The following is a 21,018-nucleotide window of genomic DNA, read 5'->3' as shown; positions in this document are numbered from 1 at the left end:
TACGGCAATTGGCAACTAGTGCGGTCCAGTAGTATATTCACACGGCAATTGTCAATTAGTGAGGTCCAGTAGTATATTGACACATGGCAATTGTCAACTAGTGTGGTCCAGTAGTATATTGACACATGGCAATTGTCAACTAGTGTGGTCCAGTAGTATATTGACACATGGCAATTGTCAACTAGAGAGGTCCAGTAGTATATTGACACATGGCAATTGTCAACTAGTGGGGTCCAGTAGTATATTGACACATGGCAATTGTCAACTAGTTTGGTCCAGTAGTATATTGACACATGGCAATTGTCAACTAGTTTGGTCCAGTGGTATATTGACACACGGCAATTGTCAACTAGTTTGGTCCAGTGGTATATTGACACACAACAATTGTCAACTAGTGGGGTCCAGTAGTATATTGACACACGGCAATTTTAAACTAGTGGGGTCCAGTAGTATGTTGACACACGGCAATTGTCAACTAGTGTGGTCCAGTAGTATGTTGACACACGGCGATTGTCAACTAGTGAGGTCCAGTAGTATATTGACACACGGCGATTGTCAACTAGTGTGGTCCAGTAGTATATTGACACACGGCGATTGTCAACTAGTGTGGTCCATTAGTATATTGACACACGGCGATTGTCAACTAGTGTGGTCCATTAGTATATTGACACATGGCGATTGTCAACTAGTGTGGTCCAGTAGTATATTGACACATGGCAATTGTCAACTAGTGAGGTCCAGTAGTATATTGACACATGGCAATTGTCAACTAGTGTGGTACAGTAGTATATTGACCCATGGCAATTGTCAACTAGTGGGGTCCGGTAGTATATTGACACATGGCAATTGTCAACTAGTGGGGTCCGGTATATATATTGCCACATGGCAATTGTCAACTAGTGTGGTCCGGTAGTATATTGACACATGACAATTGTCAACTAGTGTGGTCCAGTAGTATATTGACACATGACAATTGTCAACTAGTGTGGTCCAGTAGTATATTGACACATGACAATTTTCAACTAGCTTGGTCCAGTAGTATATTGACACATGACAATTTTCAACTAGTGAGGTCCAGTAGTATATTGACACATAGCAATTGTCAACTAGTGAGGTCCAGTAGTATATTGACACATGGCAATTGTCAACTAGTGAGGTTCAGTATTATATTGACATATGGCAATTGTCAACTAGTGAGGTCCAGTAGTATATTGACACATGGCAATTGTCAACTAGTGAGGTCCAGTAGTATATTGACACATGGCAATTGTCAACTAGTGAGGTCCAGTAGTATATTGACACATGGCAATTGCCAACTAGTGGGGTCCAGTAGTATATTGACACATGGCAATTGTCAACTAGTGAGGTCCAGTAGTATATTGACACATGGCAATTGTCAACTAGTGAGGTCCAGTAGTATATTGACACATGGCAATTGTCAACTAGTGTGGTCCAGTAGTATATTGACACATGGCAATTGTCAACTAGTGAGGTCCAGTAGTATATTGACACATGGCAATTGCCAACTAGTGAGGTCCAGTAGTATATTGCCACATGACAATTGCCAACTAGTGAGGTCCAGTAGTATATTGACACATGACAATTGCCAACCAGTGAGGTCCAGTAGTATATTGACACATGACAATTGCAACTAGTGAGGTCCAGTATATTTGATGAATATTAATATGGGTGAATTGGTCAACTGTGTGTGGTATATTGACACATGGCAATTGTCAACTAGTGAGGTCCAGTAGTATATTGACACATGGCAATTGTCAACTAGTGAGGTCCAGTAGTATATTGACACATGGCAATTGCAACTAGTGAGGTCCAGTAGTATATTGACACATGGCAATTGCCAACTAGTGGGTCCAGTAGTATATTGACACATGGCAATTGCCAACTAGTGGTCCAGTAGTATATTGACACATGGCAATTGCCAACTAGTGGTCCAGTAGTATATTGACACATGGCAATTGTCAACTAGTGGCCAGTAGTATATTGACACATGGCAATTGTCAACTAGTGGCCAGTAGTATATTGACACATGGCAATTGTCAACTAGTGGGGTCCAGTAGTATATTGACACATGACATTGTCAACTAGTGGGGTCCAGTAGTATATTGACACATGGCAATTGTCAACTAGTGGGGTCCAGTAGTATATTGACACATGGCAATTGTCAACTAGTGGGGTCCAGTAGTATATTGACACATGACATTGTCAACTAGTGGGGTCCAGTAGTATATTGACACATGACAATTGTCAACTAGTGGGGTCCAGTAGTATATTGACACATGACAATTGTCAACTAGTGGGGTCCAGTAGTATATTGACACATGGCAATTGTCAACTAGTTTGGTCCAGTAGTATATTGACACATGGCAATTGCCAACTAGTTTGGTCCAGTAGTATATTGACACATGGCAATTGTCAACTAGTGAGGTCCAGTAGTATATTGACACATGGCAATTGCCAACTAGTTTGGCCCAGTAGTATATTGACACACGACAATTGCCAACTAGTTTGGTCCAGTAGTATATTGACACATGGCAATTGTCAACTAGTTTGGTCCAGTAGTATATTGACACACGACAATTGTCAACTAGTTTGGTCCAGTAGTATATTGACACATGGCAATTGCCAACTAGTTTGGTCCAGTAGTATATTGACACACGGCAATTGTCAACTAGTGGGGTCCGGTAGTATATTGACACATGACAATTGTCAACTAGTGGGGTCCAGTAGTATATTGACACACGACAATTGCCAACTAGTTTGGTCCAGTAGTATATTGACACACGACAATTGTCAACTAGTTTGGTCCAGTAGTATATTGACACACGACAATTGTCAACTAGTTTGGTCCAGTAGTATATTGACACATGGCAATTGCCAACTAGTTTGGTCCAGTAGTATATTGACACACGACAATTGTCAACTAGTTTGGTCCAGTAGTATATTGACACATGGCAATTGTCAACTAGTTTGGTCCAGTAGTATATTGACACACGACAATTGCCAACTAGTGAGGTCCAGTAACACATGGCAATTGTCAACTAGTGGTCCAGTAGTATATTGACACATGGCAATTGCAACTAGTTTGGTCCAGTAGTATATTGACACACGACAATTGCAACTAGTGAGGTCCAGTACACACGACAATTGCAACTAGTGAGGTCCAGTAGTATATTGACACATGGCAATTGCCAACTAGTTGGTCCAGTAGTATATTGACACACGACAATTGTCAACTAGTTTGGTCCAGTAGTATATTGACACATGGCAATTGTCAACTAGTGAGGTCCAGTAGTATATTGACACATGACAATTGCCAACTAGTGGTCCAGTAGTATATTGACACATGGCAATTGCCAACTAGTTTGGTCCAGTAGTATATTGACACATGGCAATTGTCAACTAGTGAGGTCCAGTAGTATATTGACACATGGCAATTGTCAACTAGTTTGGTCCAGTAGTACATTGACACACGTGGCAATTGCAACTAGTTTGGTCCAGTAGTATATTGACACATGGCAATTGTCAACTAGTTTGGTCCAGTAGTATATTGACACACGACAATTGCCAACTAGTTTGGTCCAGTAGTATATTGACACATGGCAATTGTCAACTAGTTTGGTCCAGTAGTATATTGACACATGACAATTGTCAACTAGTGAGGTCCAGTAGTATATTGACACACGACAATTGCAACTAGTGGGTCCAGTAGTATATTGACACATGGCAATTGTCAACTAGTTTGGTCCAGTAGTATATTGACACATGACAATTGCAACTAGTTTGGTCCAGTAGTATATTGACACATGGCAATTGCCAACTAGTTTGGCCAGTAGTATATTGACACATGGCAATTGTCAACTAGTGGTCCAGTAGTATATTGACACATGACAATTGTCAACTAGTGGGTCCAGTAGTATATTGACAAATGACAATTGCAACTAGTGGGGTCCAGTAGTATATTGACACATGACAATTGTCAACTAGTGGGGTCCAGTAGTATATTGACACATGACAATTGTCAACTAGTTGGTCCAGTAGTATATTGACACATGGCAATTGTCAACTAGTGGGGTCCAGTAGTATATTGACACATGACAATTGCAACTAGTGGGGTCCAGTAGTATATTGACACATGGCAATTGTCAACTAGTGGTCCAGTAGTATATTGACACATGGCAATTGTCAACTAGTGGGGTCCAGTAGTATATTGACACATGGCAATTGTCAACTAGTTTGGTCCAGTAGTATATTGACACATGACAATTGCCAACTAGTGGTCCAGTAGTATATGACACATGCAATTGCCAACTAGTGTGGTCCAGTAGTATATTGACACATGACAATTGCCAACTAGTGGTCCAGTAGTATATTGACACATGCAATTGTCAACTGTTTGGTCCAGTAGTATATTGACACATGACAATTTCAACTAGTTTGGTCCAGTAGTATATTGACACATGACAATTGTCAACTTGTGTGGTCCAGTAGTATATTGACACTTGCAATTTCAACTAGTGGTCCAGTAGTATATTGACACATGGCAATTGTCAACTAGTTGGTCCAGTAGTATATTGACACATGACAATTGTCAACTAGTGGGGTCCAGTAGTATATTGACACATGGCAATTGTCAACTAGTGTGGTCCAGTAGTATATTGACACATGGCAATTGTCAACTAGTGGGGTCCAGTAGTATATTGACACATGGCAATTGATCGTGTAATATATTGAAACAGAGTATCTGTAAAATAGTGCCTTTGGTAGAAAATCAGTTCTGACTGGCATCTTGTCACAAAAAAAGTTTTACTTATAATTTGGAATTATCTTTACATTGCTTTAGGGGTAAACACAAAATACAAACCATCACATTAACCATTTTATTTTACATTTCAAAGAGAGAAAAAAGTTTCACAAAAATTGTCATGTACCTACGACATTTATAAACAATATACCATATTATATAAATCTTCTGAAATAAATCATTATAAATAAATAGTTCAAGTATTTAAATTACAAAACACATAGTCATATGAACACAACTATTATCTATCATAGCTAACTACCGTCATTTTTAAACTAAAAAGAATGGCGTTTATTTATTTATTAGAAACAGGGCCAATACAATCCTTATACTTGGACATGCCTCAGTGATTCCATTCCATTGACTGGCCAATTCAAATTCTACTGTCCAATCAAAACAATCCATATATCCTTGGACATGTTTCACTGATTCCATTCAGTCGATTGGCCAATTCAAATTCTACTGTCCAATCAAAACAATCCTTATCCTTGGACATGCCTCACTGATTCCATTCAGTTGATTGGCCAATTCAAATTCTACAGTCCAATCAAAACATTCAGATTATACTTGTTAAATTGAATCTAAGTTGGTTATTACAAACAGCCCCTTATGTTGTACATCAGCGTAAAATGCTGGTACTTATAAACATATTAGAATCTGAAGTTGTTCTTCAGCTTATAATCATACTAGATTTTTTTAGCAAAATAATTTAACAGACTAACAAAAAGCGACAAATATGAGTATTTCGAATCTTATCCATCACAAAAAAAACACTTCCGAAGTACCTACCGTTAAATATTTGTTCATCGACTAAAACTACACGCATTTATAAACGATATACTATAATTTAACACAATTAAGTTTCTAACATAAGAAAAACATAAATATCAACACATTTTGCCAGAAACAAGTACTCAAAGATTTTACAACAGTTATGTTTATGAGAAAAAATACCAACACAAACCCTTAAGAGGAATGTTTGAACCACCCTATGCTTTAAATCATTTAAAAAAATTGTTTTAAAATATCCCCACTACATGTTTCTTAAATTTTCTGAACATATCTTAACAAAAAATCAAGTTCAGAAAATGAGCTCAAAAAAGTATTTATAATGCAAACCATTTATTTGATTCAATAAATAGCAAAATGCTTGATCTATCTTTGAACAGTTGCTTCTGACACATGTAACATTTTGATGCATTCTGCTTTGAGCAAGAAAAAAACACAACACCGCTTCAATAACAACTGACAACACACCGTCGTCTATGAAAACAAACGATACATAATAATAAACAACCCTTATATAGCATTGTTACATATTTTATAAATGAAGTTACAATCTGTATTAGCATACTTTGATATGGCAAGAACAATCGTTTAAATTGAGACATTTTTGTAAGCCCATATGGTCTCAAAAGCCATATGGTCTATTTTAATGAAGGTAGCTTAACCCTTTGCATGCTGGGTAAATTGTTGTCTGCTCAAAAATGGTTTATTCTAAATTTCTTTCAATTTACTTAAAACTTTGGGCATATATTGACTGAGTGGCAAACAGCTTGGAACCTGACCAGGCGCCGAGTTACTCGGCGTCTGGTCTGGTTCCAAGCTGTTTGCAAAGCCTTTAAAATTGCCATCAGCAGTCTAAGGGTTAAGCCTAATTTGTCTCTAAATTTTGATACAACATACCAGATAATTTAAGTTGTTTCAAAACATCTCTTAATTGAATGCAGCGGATTCTTGTCCATTGTTAATCATTTTCTAAATATAATCATTCATCCTTTGTACCCTTCATAGTGTCAGAGTTTAGCATTTTATAAACAACCAAAAAATGCTTCAAAACTAAAGAAAAATAAGATCAAAGGCCTTCTGAAAAGAAATCTTATTAAATTCTTCTTTGTTGTCAAGTGGACAAAATCAGTAAAGATCTGTCAATTTAAACATGATTTTATAAAATATGCATTAAACAACAGTTCACAAAATTAATGATGTATTATCGTATAATAATGGAATGTACCATATCACAAAATTCACTGAAATATTTATCTGTATCAGTAGCGAATTTAATAAAGCTTAATTTTAATTCTTACTGTAGTAAGTAAGTAAAGTCACATATATATGGATGCTGTCTTTTGGACTTACATGTAACTTTGTTTTCATTTAGATTCACTGAAAATTGTCACATCACACACATATTTACTGATAAGCCATTTCTAAGACACCTTTTGGACGCTGTCTGAACTGATAATGACTGTTATTTAACACAAAACTTTGTAAAAAAAAAAAAAAAAACCTTTTTTTTCAACAGTTTTTTTTTATTAGTGTTAATTAAAGCTGTTTACTCTGCTAAATAAACATAATTTTTTCATGTCCCTTCTTTTGAAATTTGAAATATAGTAAAAAGAGTAACTCATTCTGTGAACCATTTTTGTGAAGAAGATCTCTACTGATACAAACAATATCTCAAAATACAATGTAATAAACACCAATACAAAAACCAATGATAGTCAAAAAGATTTTTTAAGTAACATTTATTTATTGCAAATGAGTCTATTTCAAAGAAACCTCGGCATAAAAAAGCCGACAATCGTTGATAAGAAACCGACATTTCACGAGACAACATTGAGCTATAAACAAATTTAGCAAGATGAGGATGATATAGTTTTGGTGCGTTTAAGGTGTATTTCTTCGATTTTGTTATATGGTTATAAAGAATTTTCGTATCAATAAAATGTTTCTAATTTAATGACTAATTTTTATTCAAAATTATAATTTTCGATTCTTTATCTTATCAAGATGTTGATATGCATATAATTTTAGTTATTTTATTTATTATCTGTCTGCACACAATCTTGTTATCAAAAGCGGCAATTTAATTTCTGTAAAGAAACCACATATAAAACCAATATGCAGACAAACACTCAGACTAAGTTGCCCACAATGTGTGACACTTTTATAACATTCAAACTTAAGGTGTTTAAAGGGTGCCTTTAAGTCTAATATTATACAGTGGCAGACAAAATATGATATCTTGATTCATAAACATACATTTTCGTTTTACCTATTATGAACACAGTCATAACATTTGAACGACAATATTTTGAGGGGTATATTACGATAACACGCATTATTGCGACCTCCCAACATGCGGTTTTAATACAACAGATTGCATAGTTAAACTTGTTCTCTTCGTTAACCAAATAATTGAATAATCTCATCTGAATAATCTAACTATTTGTGCATTGTATTTACAATGGTTTCAAATTGTGAGTGCATTTGAAATAAAAAAACTATGGAACTTGAAAATTGTGCAAAAAACTGTAAATATTGAGACCATTTGAAATAATTAGTGTTCGTTTAAAACAGAACAAAAATAGGTTAGATTAAATATATAAGGTATAAAACAATCGATTAAGGCCAAAAAAAAAATCCTTTGTTTCCAATAACAACGCCAAATAAATAGGGAAGGTTTGTGAGACCGAACTTCTTATTTTCTATTTTTCATTTTAATGAGAACCGGGATTCTGTACCAAACCAACCTATATCAGAGTGTATCAGTATTGTAGTACATTTAAGATATAAAATGGTAAAATCTTTTCATGTTCACTCAAAAAAATGCAAAGCTTTTTTTTTTTAGGAAATTACCCCCAAAAAAATCCATACTACGGCAAAAAAAAGTAGCAAGTTTGGAAGGAAAGAAAGTATGGTCGGAAGGAAAAAAAAGAAGAACACTTGGTCAGTTAGTGGAAACAAAGATTTTTTTTTAATGCCTTATGTGGTATTGCTGCAACCACTACCCTGATTCAGCCAAAGTATTAACATTGCGATGCTTACTGAAAACTATGTCTTCTTTCTCAGTCAATATTCAAATGTTTCAAAATACCAATTTTGTCAAAAAATTTTTGAGGAACTACGCCCTAACTTAATTAACAAGAAGATATTATTTGAAAACCCTACTTAAATTTTCCATGTTGAAAATATCAAAACATTTTTAGCATTTTTATTTTTTTCAAAATTGTTAAAAATTCAGAAGATTTTAACCAGTTTCAGTAATCGTAGACTGCTTCCATAACCAACGCTAAAAATGAGCAATTCATGTAATACAAGATATTTCACTTATAATGCACATGATTATTATACAACCTTTTAAGAATGTATAAATCTAAAATGAAGTACGTTATTTATCTAGAATGTACATAAATATCTGCATTTTATTATACCTATATATATTAAAGAACAAGTTATATGCATATCTCCCGAATATTTTTTAGTTACAATAAAGAACAATAGAAATGATTGTTCGTTCAAAAAGGCCCACATTTAAGGCAAATCGATCAACTTGATTGCATGAATGAAAGTTGCATATTTTTTGCTAACTTTCTAACATGTTTTTTTGCACTATATTCTAACTAAATTATCCTGACAGCGTTAAAACAGTTATGCTCTATATTTGATTGTAAGTGTATTATGCAATAAAACTATAATACGGAATTCTTGAAAAAAATAATAAATATAATGAATATCCTACACTCATGATAATAAAGTCATTAGAACAAGCACTGATAAGGCCTAAAAAAAAATATGTCTGTTTCAGGTAACCCGACCCTACCTATAAAAATGTGCCGACCCTAACTATTTTTTTCCGTTTCTGAGCAAAAAAAATATTCGTTAGCGAATAGAGAGTTAAGAAGAGCGGATAAATGCAGATTTTAATCAGAATTATTGTTTATATTATAAAACAAAGTCAGGCAATGACAGTAATGTAGGAAAGACTGCCATGTGCAAGAAAACACTCTGAACTTAAGCCAGATTTTGAAAAAAAAAAAAAAAAATCCCTACCTACACTACCTAGAAATTTTGGGAAGGTTACCCTAAACAAACATTTTTTTTTTGCCTATTATTACCTTAATTTTACTCAGCACAACAATAATTAATTAGCATTGCAGTTTGATATATTCATAGCACTTATCATTTATATAATATTGCTTCAAAAACATTTACATTAACGGGCAAAGCTGATCTATTATTTTGATTTTTTGTTTGTCCAGTGAACTTCGGTACTTACAAACATGAGATTTTAGGGCTTGTAATTTCCTTAGACATGATGTAGAAAGAATTTCACTACTTATGAATATACATGACATTGGGCAATATTCATAAAATTTGTGAAACAAAATCAAAGGACTGATGATAAATTGAACTAATTATATTTACATTCCAACGACTCAGTGCATTATTCTCCTACAAACGAGACATCGTGTCCAGTGGTAATTTTAACCAGTGAGATTTGTGCACTTATAAATTAAGGAAATTTGTGACCCCCTCGTTGAATATTTATAATATTAAGTGAAGCATAAATTGATTAAGTGTGTATCGATATGTTAAGTGAACCTGAATGGACGGAAAATAAATTTCAACGAATTCAACATTATTTAGAATATAATAAAACTTCAAATTTGAAAGTTTTGCCATTAATTTTAACTTTAAATAAATATGTTCATCTTTAAACTACCCTAACGCCCGAATAATAAATATTGTAAGCTCTAATGCCTTATATCGTTAACAGTCAAAATTGCAGACAGTTATAAAATGTAAAATGTTGAAAACATTGTCATTATTGCTATTTTCACCTTTTTTCGATAATCATTTCTATGTAAAAAAATAACAAATCACAACAAGCAGAAATAGGTTTTAAAGCAGGATTTTGGGATTTTACACATGACTGGTGACGCCCTTCTCCTTCCAGTTACTGTAAATTATGATGTCACTTTTCCTTTTACATCATAAAATTTGATGTCACACGTCTCACTTACGTCATAAACTATGTCATATTTGCTGCACATTGCATAAACTATGTCAAATTTAAACTTGCTTACGCCAAAATAATTGCTGTCACATTTCTTGCTTACATCATAAACTATGTTTTTCTCCCTGCTTAAACTATCAACTATTTCAAATTTCTTTCTTATGTCATAAACTATGCCACATTTCCTGCTTACATCATAAACTTTGATGTCTCATTTTTTGATTATGTCACAAACAATGATTTCAGGTTCCAGCTTACCACATATCTATCATATTAAGTCAGACCTTTTTCTGCTCGTTGCTGTTCATTATAACCAACGCCAAATACATTGCATAGAAATCACTACAATAAACACATGTTCTAAAGCATTAACATGATGGCTCCAAGAGCTGCAGTAAGGGGTGGAAGAAAAAACGTTCCATCTGCTAATATTTCTAATGGCATTTAAAACATTTTAACCTTCACCCCTCAAAATCTGATGAGCAATGGCAAATTGTCAGGCTTTTTTTCTTTGAAAAGTTCCAAAGGATTAATGTCTTTGACATTTATGCTAAGATTTTTTTAATTTCAAAATTTTCAGGGAGTAATGCCTTTTACATCATGTAATGAGAAATAATTTTTAAACATATTTGTGGAAACATTTTTTTTCCAATAGCTACCACACAAGTAACATCAAAATATAAATGAAAAATCTTTTTTTAATTATATGTTTCAAAGAAACCAAACGTTTGATAATATTCAACGTGTAAAAATAAGTGTATTTTTACTATTTAAACATTTTTTTGACACCTTACTCATTTACAGAATTTTTAGATTACAAGAATTATTTTTTAAACTTCGAACAATTTAATAAAAGAAAGATAACCATCAAAGACATTAAACTCTTACCAAACCTTTATTTCAAGTAAATACATAATAAATAAATAATAAATAACCTAAAAACTAGCCACTGCAAACCTTCCAAATTGCTATGTAATGAATTATTTGGATGAATAAATTTCGGGCCTCAAATGCAGTGATTTTTTTGTTTGAATATCGCTCCTAACATAGATAGATTTTCAGTTCATATATTTATTAACAGCATGTTATGTACAGAGTTTTTTTAACACTGAACTGGGCTCACATTGAAAATAATGAAGCGGTCGAGATTAGCGCAAGCTCTTAAGCCCTGAAATATAATTTAATGATTTCCGGTTTACATAGCAGGAATAATTACAATTACTCTAGGCATGTAAGCATTTGAGCTTCTTAATTTGATACCATTCAATTTCAATGTCCCAAATTCCCTTTGAATAATATAAAGTAAAAATTGATACTTTATGTTTAAACACAGCAAACAAATTTTTTGTTCATATAGACTCCTCAACATAGTTATATATAACAAACCCACAAAAAAACAACACATAGTTTGAGTCCGAAGCAATAAAATTATGAGTATATCAAAAGAATTGTATAGAAACAATATTTTAAATAGTTTCCAACAAAAATACAAACAAGAATAGTAACATTCGTAAATTCCGTAAACATTACGGATCAACCCTCAACGTCCAAATAATGGAATAATATAGTCACATATACAATATATAAATCTGAAGACGCTGAGCTTTATGCATAAACAATGTCATATACATTATGATGACATCATATCTGCCCTGATGACATCATATCTGCCCTGATGACATCATATCTGCACCCTGATGACATCATCAGTAAAAACTGGTGACATGATGATGATGTCATAACTGCACCTGATGACATCATCATTGAGAGGTCACTAAACTGTTGACATCACAGAAAGGGGAGGCGACTGAGCCGGTGATGTCATCATTTCTTCTCTCTTTGCCTGAAATGGGGGGGTGTCTTCTATGATAAATACGGTAACAACCTTAAATATTTTGAGAATACAAAATTTAGTTAAAAAATGATTTCACCACCCTAACAGTTCCATACACAAATTTTTTTACTTGATATTATGGGTTAAAATTCTGCCCTTTTTTGAAAGAAACACGTATTTTGGTGCAAAAAATGGCACATGTAAATTTTTTAATGATTTCAAAAAAATGACAGAAAAAGACCTAAAATTTTAATTTAAATATATTTTGTTTTTTGTTCTCCAAAAATATTTAGAAATGCTAGGTGGTGAATTGTCAATGATTCTTTTTTACAATCAAGAAGTTAAAATGGAAAGGAAATTTTAAGCAAGACTTTAGTATAAATGTATGAATACGGAAAGAGTGATTAAAACGGTGCTAAGACTCAAATAAAGTTAAGGTTAAAAGCTGCACTCTCATATCCTGACTGCTTTGAGATTATTTTTTTTTTGTCTTTGAATGAGCAAATTTTTATGCAAATGTCTGGAAACCAGTGATATAAGACTGCTGACAAAAGATCATACCACAGATTTTCATATTTAACATTCAAAAATTGATATTTTATGTCAAAAAGCGTTACTAATACTTTAAGAAAAAAATGAAAGTTTCATCAGTTTTTCAAACAATTGAAATCTGTAATTCTATAGTGAGGTATCTCATATGACTGAATTGAAGGCATTGGCGCCAAAATCAGCTGATTCTGAGACAAAAAAAAATAAAACATGTCAAAACTGTCAATTTGTGAGAGTGCATCTTTAAATGAAAAGTAAAAGTGAAAGACAAAGGGAGATTTCCAGCGATCTATGACGTTTTTTTATGATCATAGTCACTGATTTTGTGTTAGCTAAATGACTACCTCGTTGCTTTTCTACATTTAAAAAAAACTTCATTTGGATAGATAAATACTGATCATTAACTGTAAAATTTTATACAAAAAAAAAATCATGTCTTGAGTTCAGACAATTAATACAAGTTCCTCTTCTTTATCTTAAGAAGCATATTTTTAAAAAGTCTTACAAACTGACTTTAAAAAAAAACAAAAAACGAGCTCTGACAAATAAGTAATTTTTTTTTTTATGGTTCTGTGTAAAATTCTACAATTTTTTGTACATAAAATATCGTTGAAAAACTCCAAAATTAAAATACTAAAAATCCATACATATTTAAAATTTTGTATTGAACAAAAGTCTGATTGAAAATTTGAGACAGAAACAGAGTATTTTTAAACAAAGATACCGCAATATTTTTTGCTAAGAATTTGTCCAATAATTGTCTTGCTGAATATTTTTTGCTAAAAATTTGTCCAAAAATTGTCTTGATTTTCTTAAAAAAAAACATAAAATGAATGAAATTAACTAGATGCTTTTATGAAATGTCACACAGAATAATTATGAAAGCAAAGTAGTCTTCATGTAACAAAATGAAAAAAAATTCTGAAATCTTTAAATATTCAAATTGAATTTAAGATTTCATTAATAGATTATCAATCTTCATTATAATGAATAGTTAAGTATGTTCTGTTTATTTATATGCAATATATTGTAATTAGTAAACAATAGCTTTTTTACGTATGATATGGTTTATTATTTGCAAGTGATATCAAGATATACACATATAATTATATATATGTATGATATCTATAGAACAGAATATAAACAGATTTACAACAGAGTGTGTAATTGAAATACAAAATCCAAATTCACAAAATAAGATGGTAGAAACCAGTTCTAATGCTCATTCATAATTTTTTACTTAGTGAGAAAAACACAAGGCCAAAAGTTATTTCTGTGACATTAATAAAAATATATAGGAAAAATTAATTGATTGAACCGAAATCTTTTTAACAATGGCATTGACTTTTGAAATGAAATCGGTAAAATATAATTAAATTAGATTTTGTATAAAAAACTGAAGAAAACATTGGATTTGTATAGAAATAGTTTTCGACTTTTGACTTTATTATAGAAATCTGTAAAAGAAAGAAAGAGATTTAAAAAAGAAGTCTGAAGACCTTTATATTTTATAGAAATCTGAAGAAAAAAAACTATAAGATTTTGTATAGAAATCTGTAAAAACTATTATATTTGGAATAGAAATCTGTATAAAACATAAGACTTTGTATAGAAATCTGTAAAAAGTATTAGATTAGGAAAAGAAATCTAAAAAGAAACACATGGATTTCTGTAAAGACTACTGAATTTTGTAAAGAAATCTGTAAAAAAAACATTGGATTTTGTAAAGAAATCAGTAAAAAATATTCAATTTGGAATTGAAATCTGTAAAAACTATTAGATTTGGAATATAAATCTTTAAAAGAAACATTGGATTTTGTATAGAAATCTATAAAGACTAATGGATTTTGTAAAGAAATCTGTAAAAACTATGAGATTTTGTATAGATTTTTTAATCCTATTGATAAACTAATGAATTTTGTAAATAAACCTATAAAAAACATTGGATTTTGTAAAGAAATTTGTAAAGACTACTTTAAGTTTGTAAAGAAATCTGTTGGAAAAAACCTATTCCATTTTAATATAGAAACCTGTAAAAACTATTGAGATTTTGTATAGAAATCTGCAAAAAAAAACTTTGGATTTTGTATAGAAACCCTTGTGCAGAAGTGCAAAGACACAACTAATGCTAAAATAACAGAAACTCAGATAAACAAAGAAAATAAAGCAAAGTGGTAGTCATATGGCTAAAGTGGACACACAACACACAACCAGTGACTAAAATCCATGTCTTACTTAAATCCTGGGACACTTTCAAGACCAAGAAATTTTCGAAAACAAGCGTCCCAAAGACGTCCCAAAAATTGGTGATCCATGGTGAAAGATATTCAATCGACCATTTATGACACTGATACAGGTGAACTATGGTGAAGATATTCAATCGACCATGTACCACATATAATTCGAGACATTCGTCTGGGACAACAAAATTTCCAAAAAAGCACCCAAAGTGTCCCAAAGGTTAAGGAAAGACGCAGTAGAGAATGATATTTCTATAGGTATGTGTGGTGCAAAAAAGATCCAATCACCAAATCATAGTACTAGAAAGTTACATGCGTGAATACATGTAAAGGGTGCTTCAAAAGGTTTTGAAAAAATCAACACACTGCAAATTGATTTCACGCTCAGTTGTTATTGTTAAAAGATTTGAATATTAGTTAGTTTCCAAATGGTTGTAAGACTCCAGCTGTTTTAAAGAAGAAATTCGAGTCAAATCAAGGCCATATTTGAAGGAAAAAAAAGTTCGCAAAGATTGTTCAATCACCTGAGATAATAGACTCCACCACACATTTTCCCGTTATTTTTGCACACGTCACGTCACTTCACTAAATATCCCTTTATCTTTTTTGTTTGTCATAGTTTTGCACACGGCACGATTGAAAATGTGTCAGTGCGCGAGAAATATTTACCAAATCATGTTGTGCTCTTTTGCACACAGCACTATTGTCCAATTTTACTGCCCACTGATAATTTCGCCCATTTTATGCTTGGCGTATTCTATACGAATTCCGCCCCTGTCACTTGATAAGAGGACGAAACCCTGAAGCCTGGACATAGCTTCGTTTGCCTCTTTTACTTCCTAAAGGACAAGATTCAAATAGCGTTTCAATACAAAATGGCTTAAATGGAAATCAAATATATTGGAAATATTTTTAGGATGAAATTTCTTTTAAAAAAGCTAAAAATTTCAGTCAAAATTTTTAGAAAATTTAAAACAAAATCTAGAAAAAAAAATTAAGTCAACATTTAGAAAATGTATATAAAAATTTCAGACAATGAAATAAAAATTTAGAAAACTTTATATCAAATTTTAACTTCTTCATATTTATAAGAGGATTTATTTTTTACTTATTTTTTTCAATATTTTTTATTAAAACATTTTTTTTATACCTGGTACTCAACAAAACACACTGGGGAGCCATTCTTATTGTACATTTTAAGCCTTGAAAAGCCCGCGAAACTGAAATAATATTTAGTAAGTAAATGGATAAGTTCACATAAAAGGCTCCGTCCTTTGAGCCGCACTAAAAAACATGCCTAAGTATGATATATGTGATACGGATGTGCTTTCATTTTCTTTTATTTATTGCTTTGCTTTGCTGTACAACTTTGCCGTAGATTTGCGTGAAATCGTTCCAGAAACGCTATATTTTCAGTGGATGCAACACTCCTGTTATAAGTGGTACGCCGGTGATACAGATACAGGGCGTGAATTTCGTGCTCTCGTGTTCAAATATATTCACGTGAATGGTGACCCATAGCTATGCAGCATTTCTTTCTAATATTTTTCAGCAGCCAAACTTAAGAAAACACTTCTTTGAAATGGTATTTCAGAACCATTAATAAAGTTTTATTTTTGCCTTTAAACCATTCTTACATAATATTTTCGTTTCAAGGAAATTTACATTCAGTTCTGTTTGATAATTTTATTCAATAAGAAACTTTCATTACATTTCCGAAGGACTATGACTTTATTGCAGGGTTTTTAACCAAAAAGAACAATAAATACGAACAGAACTTAAAAAGTGTTTGTTGAATGTTTTTTTTTAAAATAAAAGATAACATCTAGTCTATGTTTCCATTCTACGTACAGTTAAGGTTTTGTGAAAGTGCTCAGTGGAAAAGCAAGGAATATTTGAAAAAAGAAAATAATTCTAAGTACTTAAATGTTGAGGTTATTATTTTTTGTAAATGTTACAGTGGATCAAATATTGAGTAGGTAATTTATTAAGTTATTTAGTATGAAAACATAGACTAAAACAAGAGAAAGGCTCATTTTTAAAGCTCTCTCAACTCAGGTGATTTAGTGCATACCATGAAAGAATTGGTTATTTTCCATTTTAATAATTCTTGGAAAATAGATTATAAAACTTTCTTAAGAAGTACTTATCAAAGTGTAGAGTACTTGATTGATAAAGAAGCCACTGACTAATAATAGTGTTTCCAGTTGACACCATATTATAATTTTATTGTAAGTGTAAGAAGCTGCTTGTGATAACAAGGAATTATTTATCTTCTTACAGTTTTTAAATTTATCACAAAGGCTGAATTCTTAGCTTTCAGTATGCTTAAATATTTGTTCAATCTTTCGGACAGTAACAATTAAGAACAAGTGACTTCATGGTAATCTTCAAAAGTGTAAGAATGATCAGAAAAGTACATGGTATGCACCATGTTTTCACGGTATGCACCAGTTACCCTATCATACCAACCTGCTGAAAAGATCTTTTAACTCTTGCTCAGATGCGAATTGGCCTAGATTTGCAACAAATAATGTAGAACATGGTGAATTATTGGCTGCTGGGAGTCCTGGGGAAATCGCTGAACCATTCATTGCCTAAGTGAGAACAGAGAAATTCGGGGGTGAAGTCAGTAATGATAAAATATGTTGTGGAGTAAGAAATGCGTGAGAACATCATTTACAAGCACACTACGTAAACCTACACTACGAAAAAAAATTGTACAGTCACACATTGGAAATTGTTTTTAAATTGGATCAAACTGAAACAAACATATTCAAACAGGTTAAATGTGAATGTTTCATATTGTTTAAGGACATGTAGTAATATACAAACTAGTAAAACTCCCCATAATGAGATTGTAAACTTATTGCGGTATATTAGATAACTTAAAAAAGAAACGTAGGTGCCGTAAATTCAGATGTTTATAATTCAACAGTGCAGTGTGATGGTTGTGAGAATGAGGCAGATACAACACAAATCATTGTCACAAATTATGTCAATGTTTTTTTGCAATATAATTTAATGATTTTTTTTTTGTACTTTTTGTCAATGCTTTATTTTCGGAAATGACATATTTTAATGAGTTTCTTCCAAATTTTGTAAAAGATGATTATGAAGGTGCAAATCCATTAAAATTGCATTGTTAAGAACAACTTGTGCTGTAAACTTTGTAAGAACAAAATAAAGGTGAAAACAAAGTTGGTTGATTTCTTTTGGTTTCTAGATCCTTCTAAGAAGAACAGGGTATGCTAGTGAGTCATCAAATTATGATATTGAGGACGATGGTGGCCATCTTGGATTTTGGCGGCCATATTTGCTTTAAGAATGATAAGAACCAAAAGATAATTCTCTATGCATTCTAGATTAAACTTTAAATGGAAACAAATTACAGATATAATAGAGTAAAGAAAAATTCCTGTCTAAAGCGAAAAATTAAGCTTTATTCTAGAATGCATAATAAATTATATTGTTGATGTATCACATACATGTAATTTTGATGACCAATATTGATGCTTGCAAAATAATATGAGTAATCATCAATTCTGACTATCAAAAAGAAACCCTTTTCTTTTTTGTTTGTTTTGAAGCAGCTACGAAAAATCAAACAACAGCTTTTTGTTAAGACATGCATGTAACATATTTAATAACAAAATTAGACAGTGAATTAAAAACAGGGGTGAGGATACTGCTTAAAAACTAGTGAAGGATTAATGAAAACAAAGCATTAAAATGAAATAACAGTGAGAGATTAATAGAACTAAGCGTTTAAACATTAAAAGCATATACAATTGTGCAGCAATTGTCAGTAGGGGTTTACTTTTCCTATCAATTCTACTGTTTAAAGAATGAAATCATTTTAAAATTCCACTACAAATTATACAAAAACTTTCCGCATGAATTTTCTCAAATCCATAAAAATATCTTTGATTCTATTAATTCAATTTTTTTTTCACAAAACTTTTTCTTCCACAAAGATAATAATCTAAAATGTCACAATTTTTTATTTTTTTTTAAATTTTGCAACAAAGCAGCAAAACATTGTTATTTTGCAGTTTTGAAGACGAAACAATATCTAAGTTTGCAACGATGTCATGTGATTCTTACCTTGCCTAGAGTAACGTGCATCTGTGAATGCATCTGTGAACGATTAATGACGATTGGTTTAAAAAATATCGATTTTATACAATTTTTGAAAAATCCAAACAGTCGAATGAGCTTTCATACAATTTTTCATTTTAATATTTCTCATATATAAGATTGAAAGTTGTGCTCCACAAGTACTTAGGTTTTTCTGTTCTGTTAAAAAAAAGAAGAAAAAAAAAAAGAAGAGTCATACTGATTGAAAAATCAATAAATGAAGTAGTTTAATATAAGGTGACACATATACAACTAAATATAAACTGGGAAATCATTTCAGAAAAAATTGCATAAAGACTAAAGATATGAATTACACAATGCCATAAATGAGTGTCAGGTGATTATTTTTGTGTGTAATAGGGCTTATAACGACTAACAAAATGTGTCATATATATTTATATATATATGTATCTACAAAGGCAAAAAGTGGCCTACACGCCTAAAAGCTACCCTTAAAGTTTACCATAGATGTAGAAATATATATATTACAAAAAATAAATAAAAAAAATACAGAAAAGTTCATCTATAGTTAACTTCATGGGTCCCTCATTTATAATATAATGAGGGACCCATGAAGTTAACTATAGATGAAAAAATTATAAAACATTTCAAAAAATGTATAAAGTATATGGAAAAGTATCATAAATGAGTGATAAAAAAATCTGTTTTTCACTAAGCTATTTTTACGTTTAAATGAAACAGTGATTGACAAGAAAGTTTGTTATCCCTTGAATAAAACATATAAAACACAATGTATTATTGGAGGAATACTTGTTAAAAATAACACAGCATTCTTATGAATGAGCATTCGGCAAAAATTTGGATCAAAAGATCCTGAAATGCTGCTGAATTCTTCATTAGAAGGAGTCAAAGAACATCGTAACGAATGAAAATACAGTTGCTTAGTTTGTCTTTAATTGGCCAATATAAAAAAAACATTTGGTTAGGGTTACATCCCTTTCAAAAACAGGTAGGTTTGATTGTAAGGCTTTTTTTTTATTAGACTTTATGTAAGAATGTTATCGCCATCATTGGGGAATGTTATTAAAGTTATCTTCTGTATTTTTTGTTACCTAACTGACTACAAAAACAGTAGAGTCATCTACTACTTCGTAGGTAGGGCTGGGTGACCCGAACCAAATGTTTTTTTTTGCCTTACTTTTTATAACTTTTCTGTCAATCACTGTTCCATTATCCTATTGTTTCTTTCGAAGACCCCAAAAACCACAATTTCATCAATAAATCATAATCTATTCTTACCTGTGGAAGTGCCCCCATTAGCGGACTAGAGAAAATGGGTGTGGCTCCTAGCATAGGATGGTTCATTGTAGAAACCTGCCCAGCGGCCATCATGCCAGGGTGCATCTGAAGGAAATGCAAGTATGTCAATAAGGAATATCAAGATACAAATATCTTTGTATATCAAAGTCAGTGCTTTATGTATATCAAGATAGCAATTATGTGCTTGAGGTTTAAACCATGTCTGTAATTGTGGTATAACAAAGTCTGTACCTAAGGTATATCAAGATAACAAGTCTGTACTTTAGGAATACCAAGATAACAAGTCTGTACTTTAGGTATATCAAGATAACAAATCTGTACTTTAGGAATATCAAGATAACAAGTCTGT

The 21,018-nt window shown here is 31.9% G+C and overlaps 1 protein-coding gene across 12 annotated transcripts in view; it reads right to left on the bottom strand.

Moving 5' to 3' along the window:
• Nucleotides 1–4,884: 4,884 nt before the first annotated feature.
• Nucleotides 4,885–21,018, bottom strand: part of LOC128221206 (protein couch potato-like) — a 128,710-nt gene continuing 112,576 nt past the window's right edge. For 11 of the 12 annotated variants that reach the window (XM_052929696.1, XM_052929706.1, XM_052929697.1 and 8 more), the window contains 6 exons: nucleotides 20,649–20,753; nucleotides 19,356–19,388; nucleotides 17,721–17,845; nucleotides 16,399–16,468; nucleotides 15,918–16,087; nucleotides 4,885–12,468 (listed from right to left, as the gene is read on the bottom strand). In XM_052929696.1, coding sequence (XP_052785656.1) covers nucleotides 15,962–16,087; nucleotides 16,399–16,468; nucleotides 17,721–17,845; nucleotides 19,356–19,388; nucleotides 20,649–20,753 — 459 coding nt within the window. In that variant the 3' untranslated portion in view covers nucleotides 4,885–12,468; nucleotides 15,918–15,961. The remainder of the gene's footprint in view (nucleotides 12,469–15,917; nucleotides 16,088–16,398; nucleotides 16,469–17,720; nucleotides 17,846–19,355; nucleotides 19,389–20,648; nucleotides 20,754–21,018) is intronic. The other variant, XM_052929708.1, reaches the window with a different exon arrangement.

Source organism: Mya arenaria, chromosome 16 (assembly GCF_026914265.1).
Source record: "Mya arenaria isolate MELC-2E11 chromosome 16, ASM2691426v1".
NCBI classification, from domain to species: domain Eukaryota; kingdom Metazoa; phylum Mollusca; class Bivalvia; order Myida; family Myidae; genus Mya; species Mya arenaria.
Note: the sequence above shows the minus strand (reverse complement) of the source record. Positions and strands in the feature narration are given on the sequence as shown.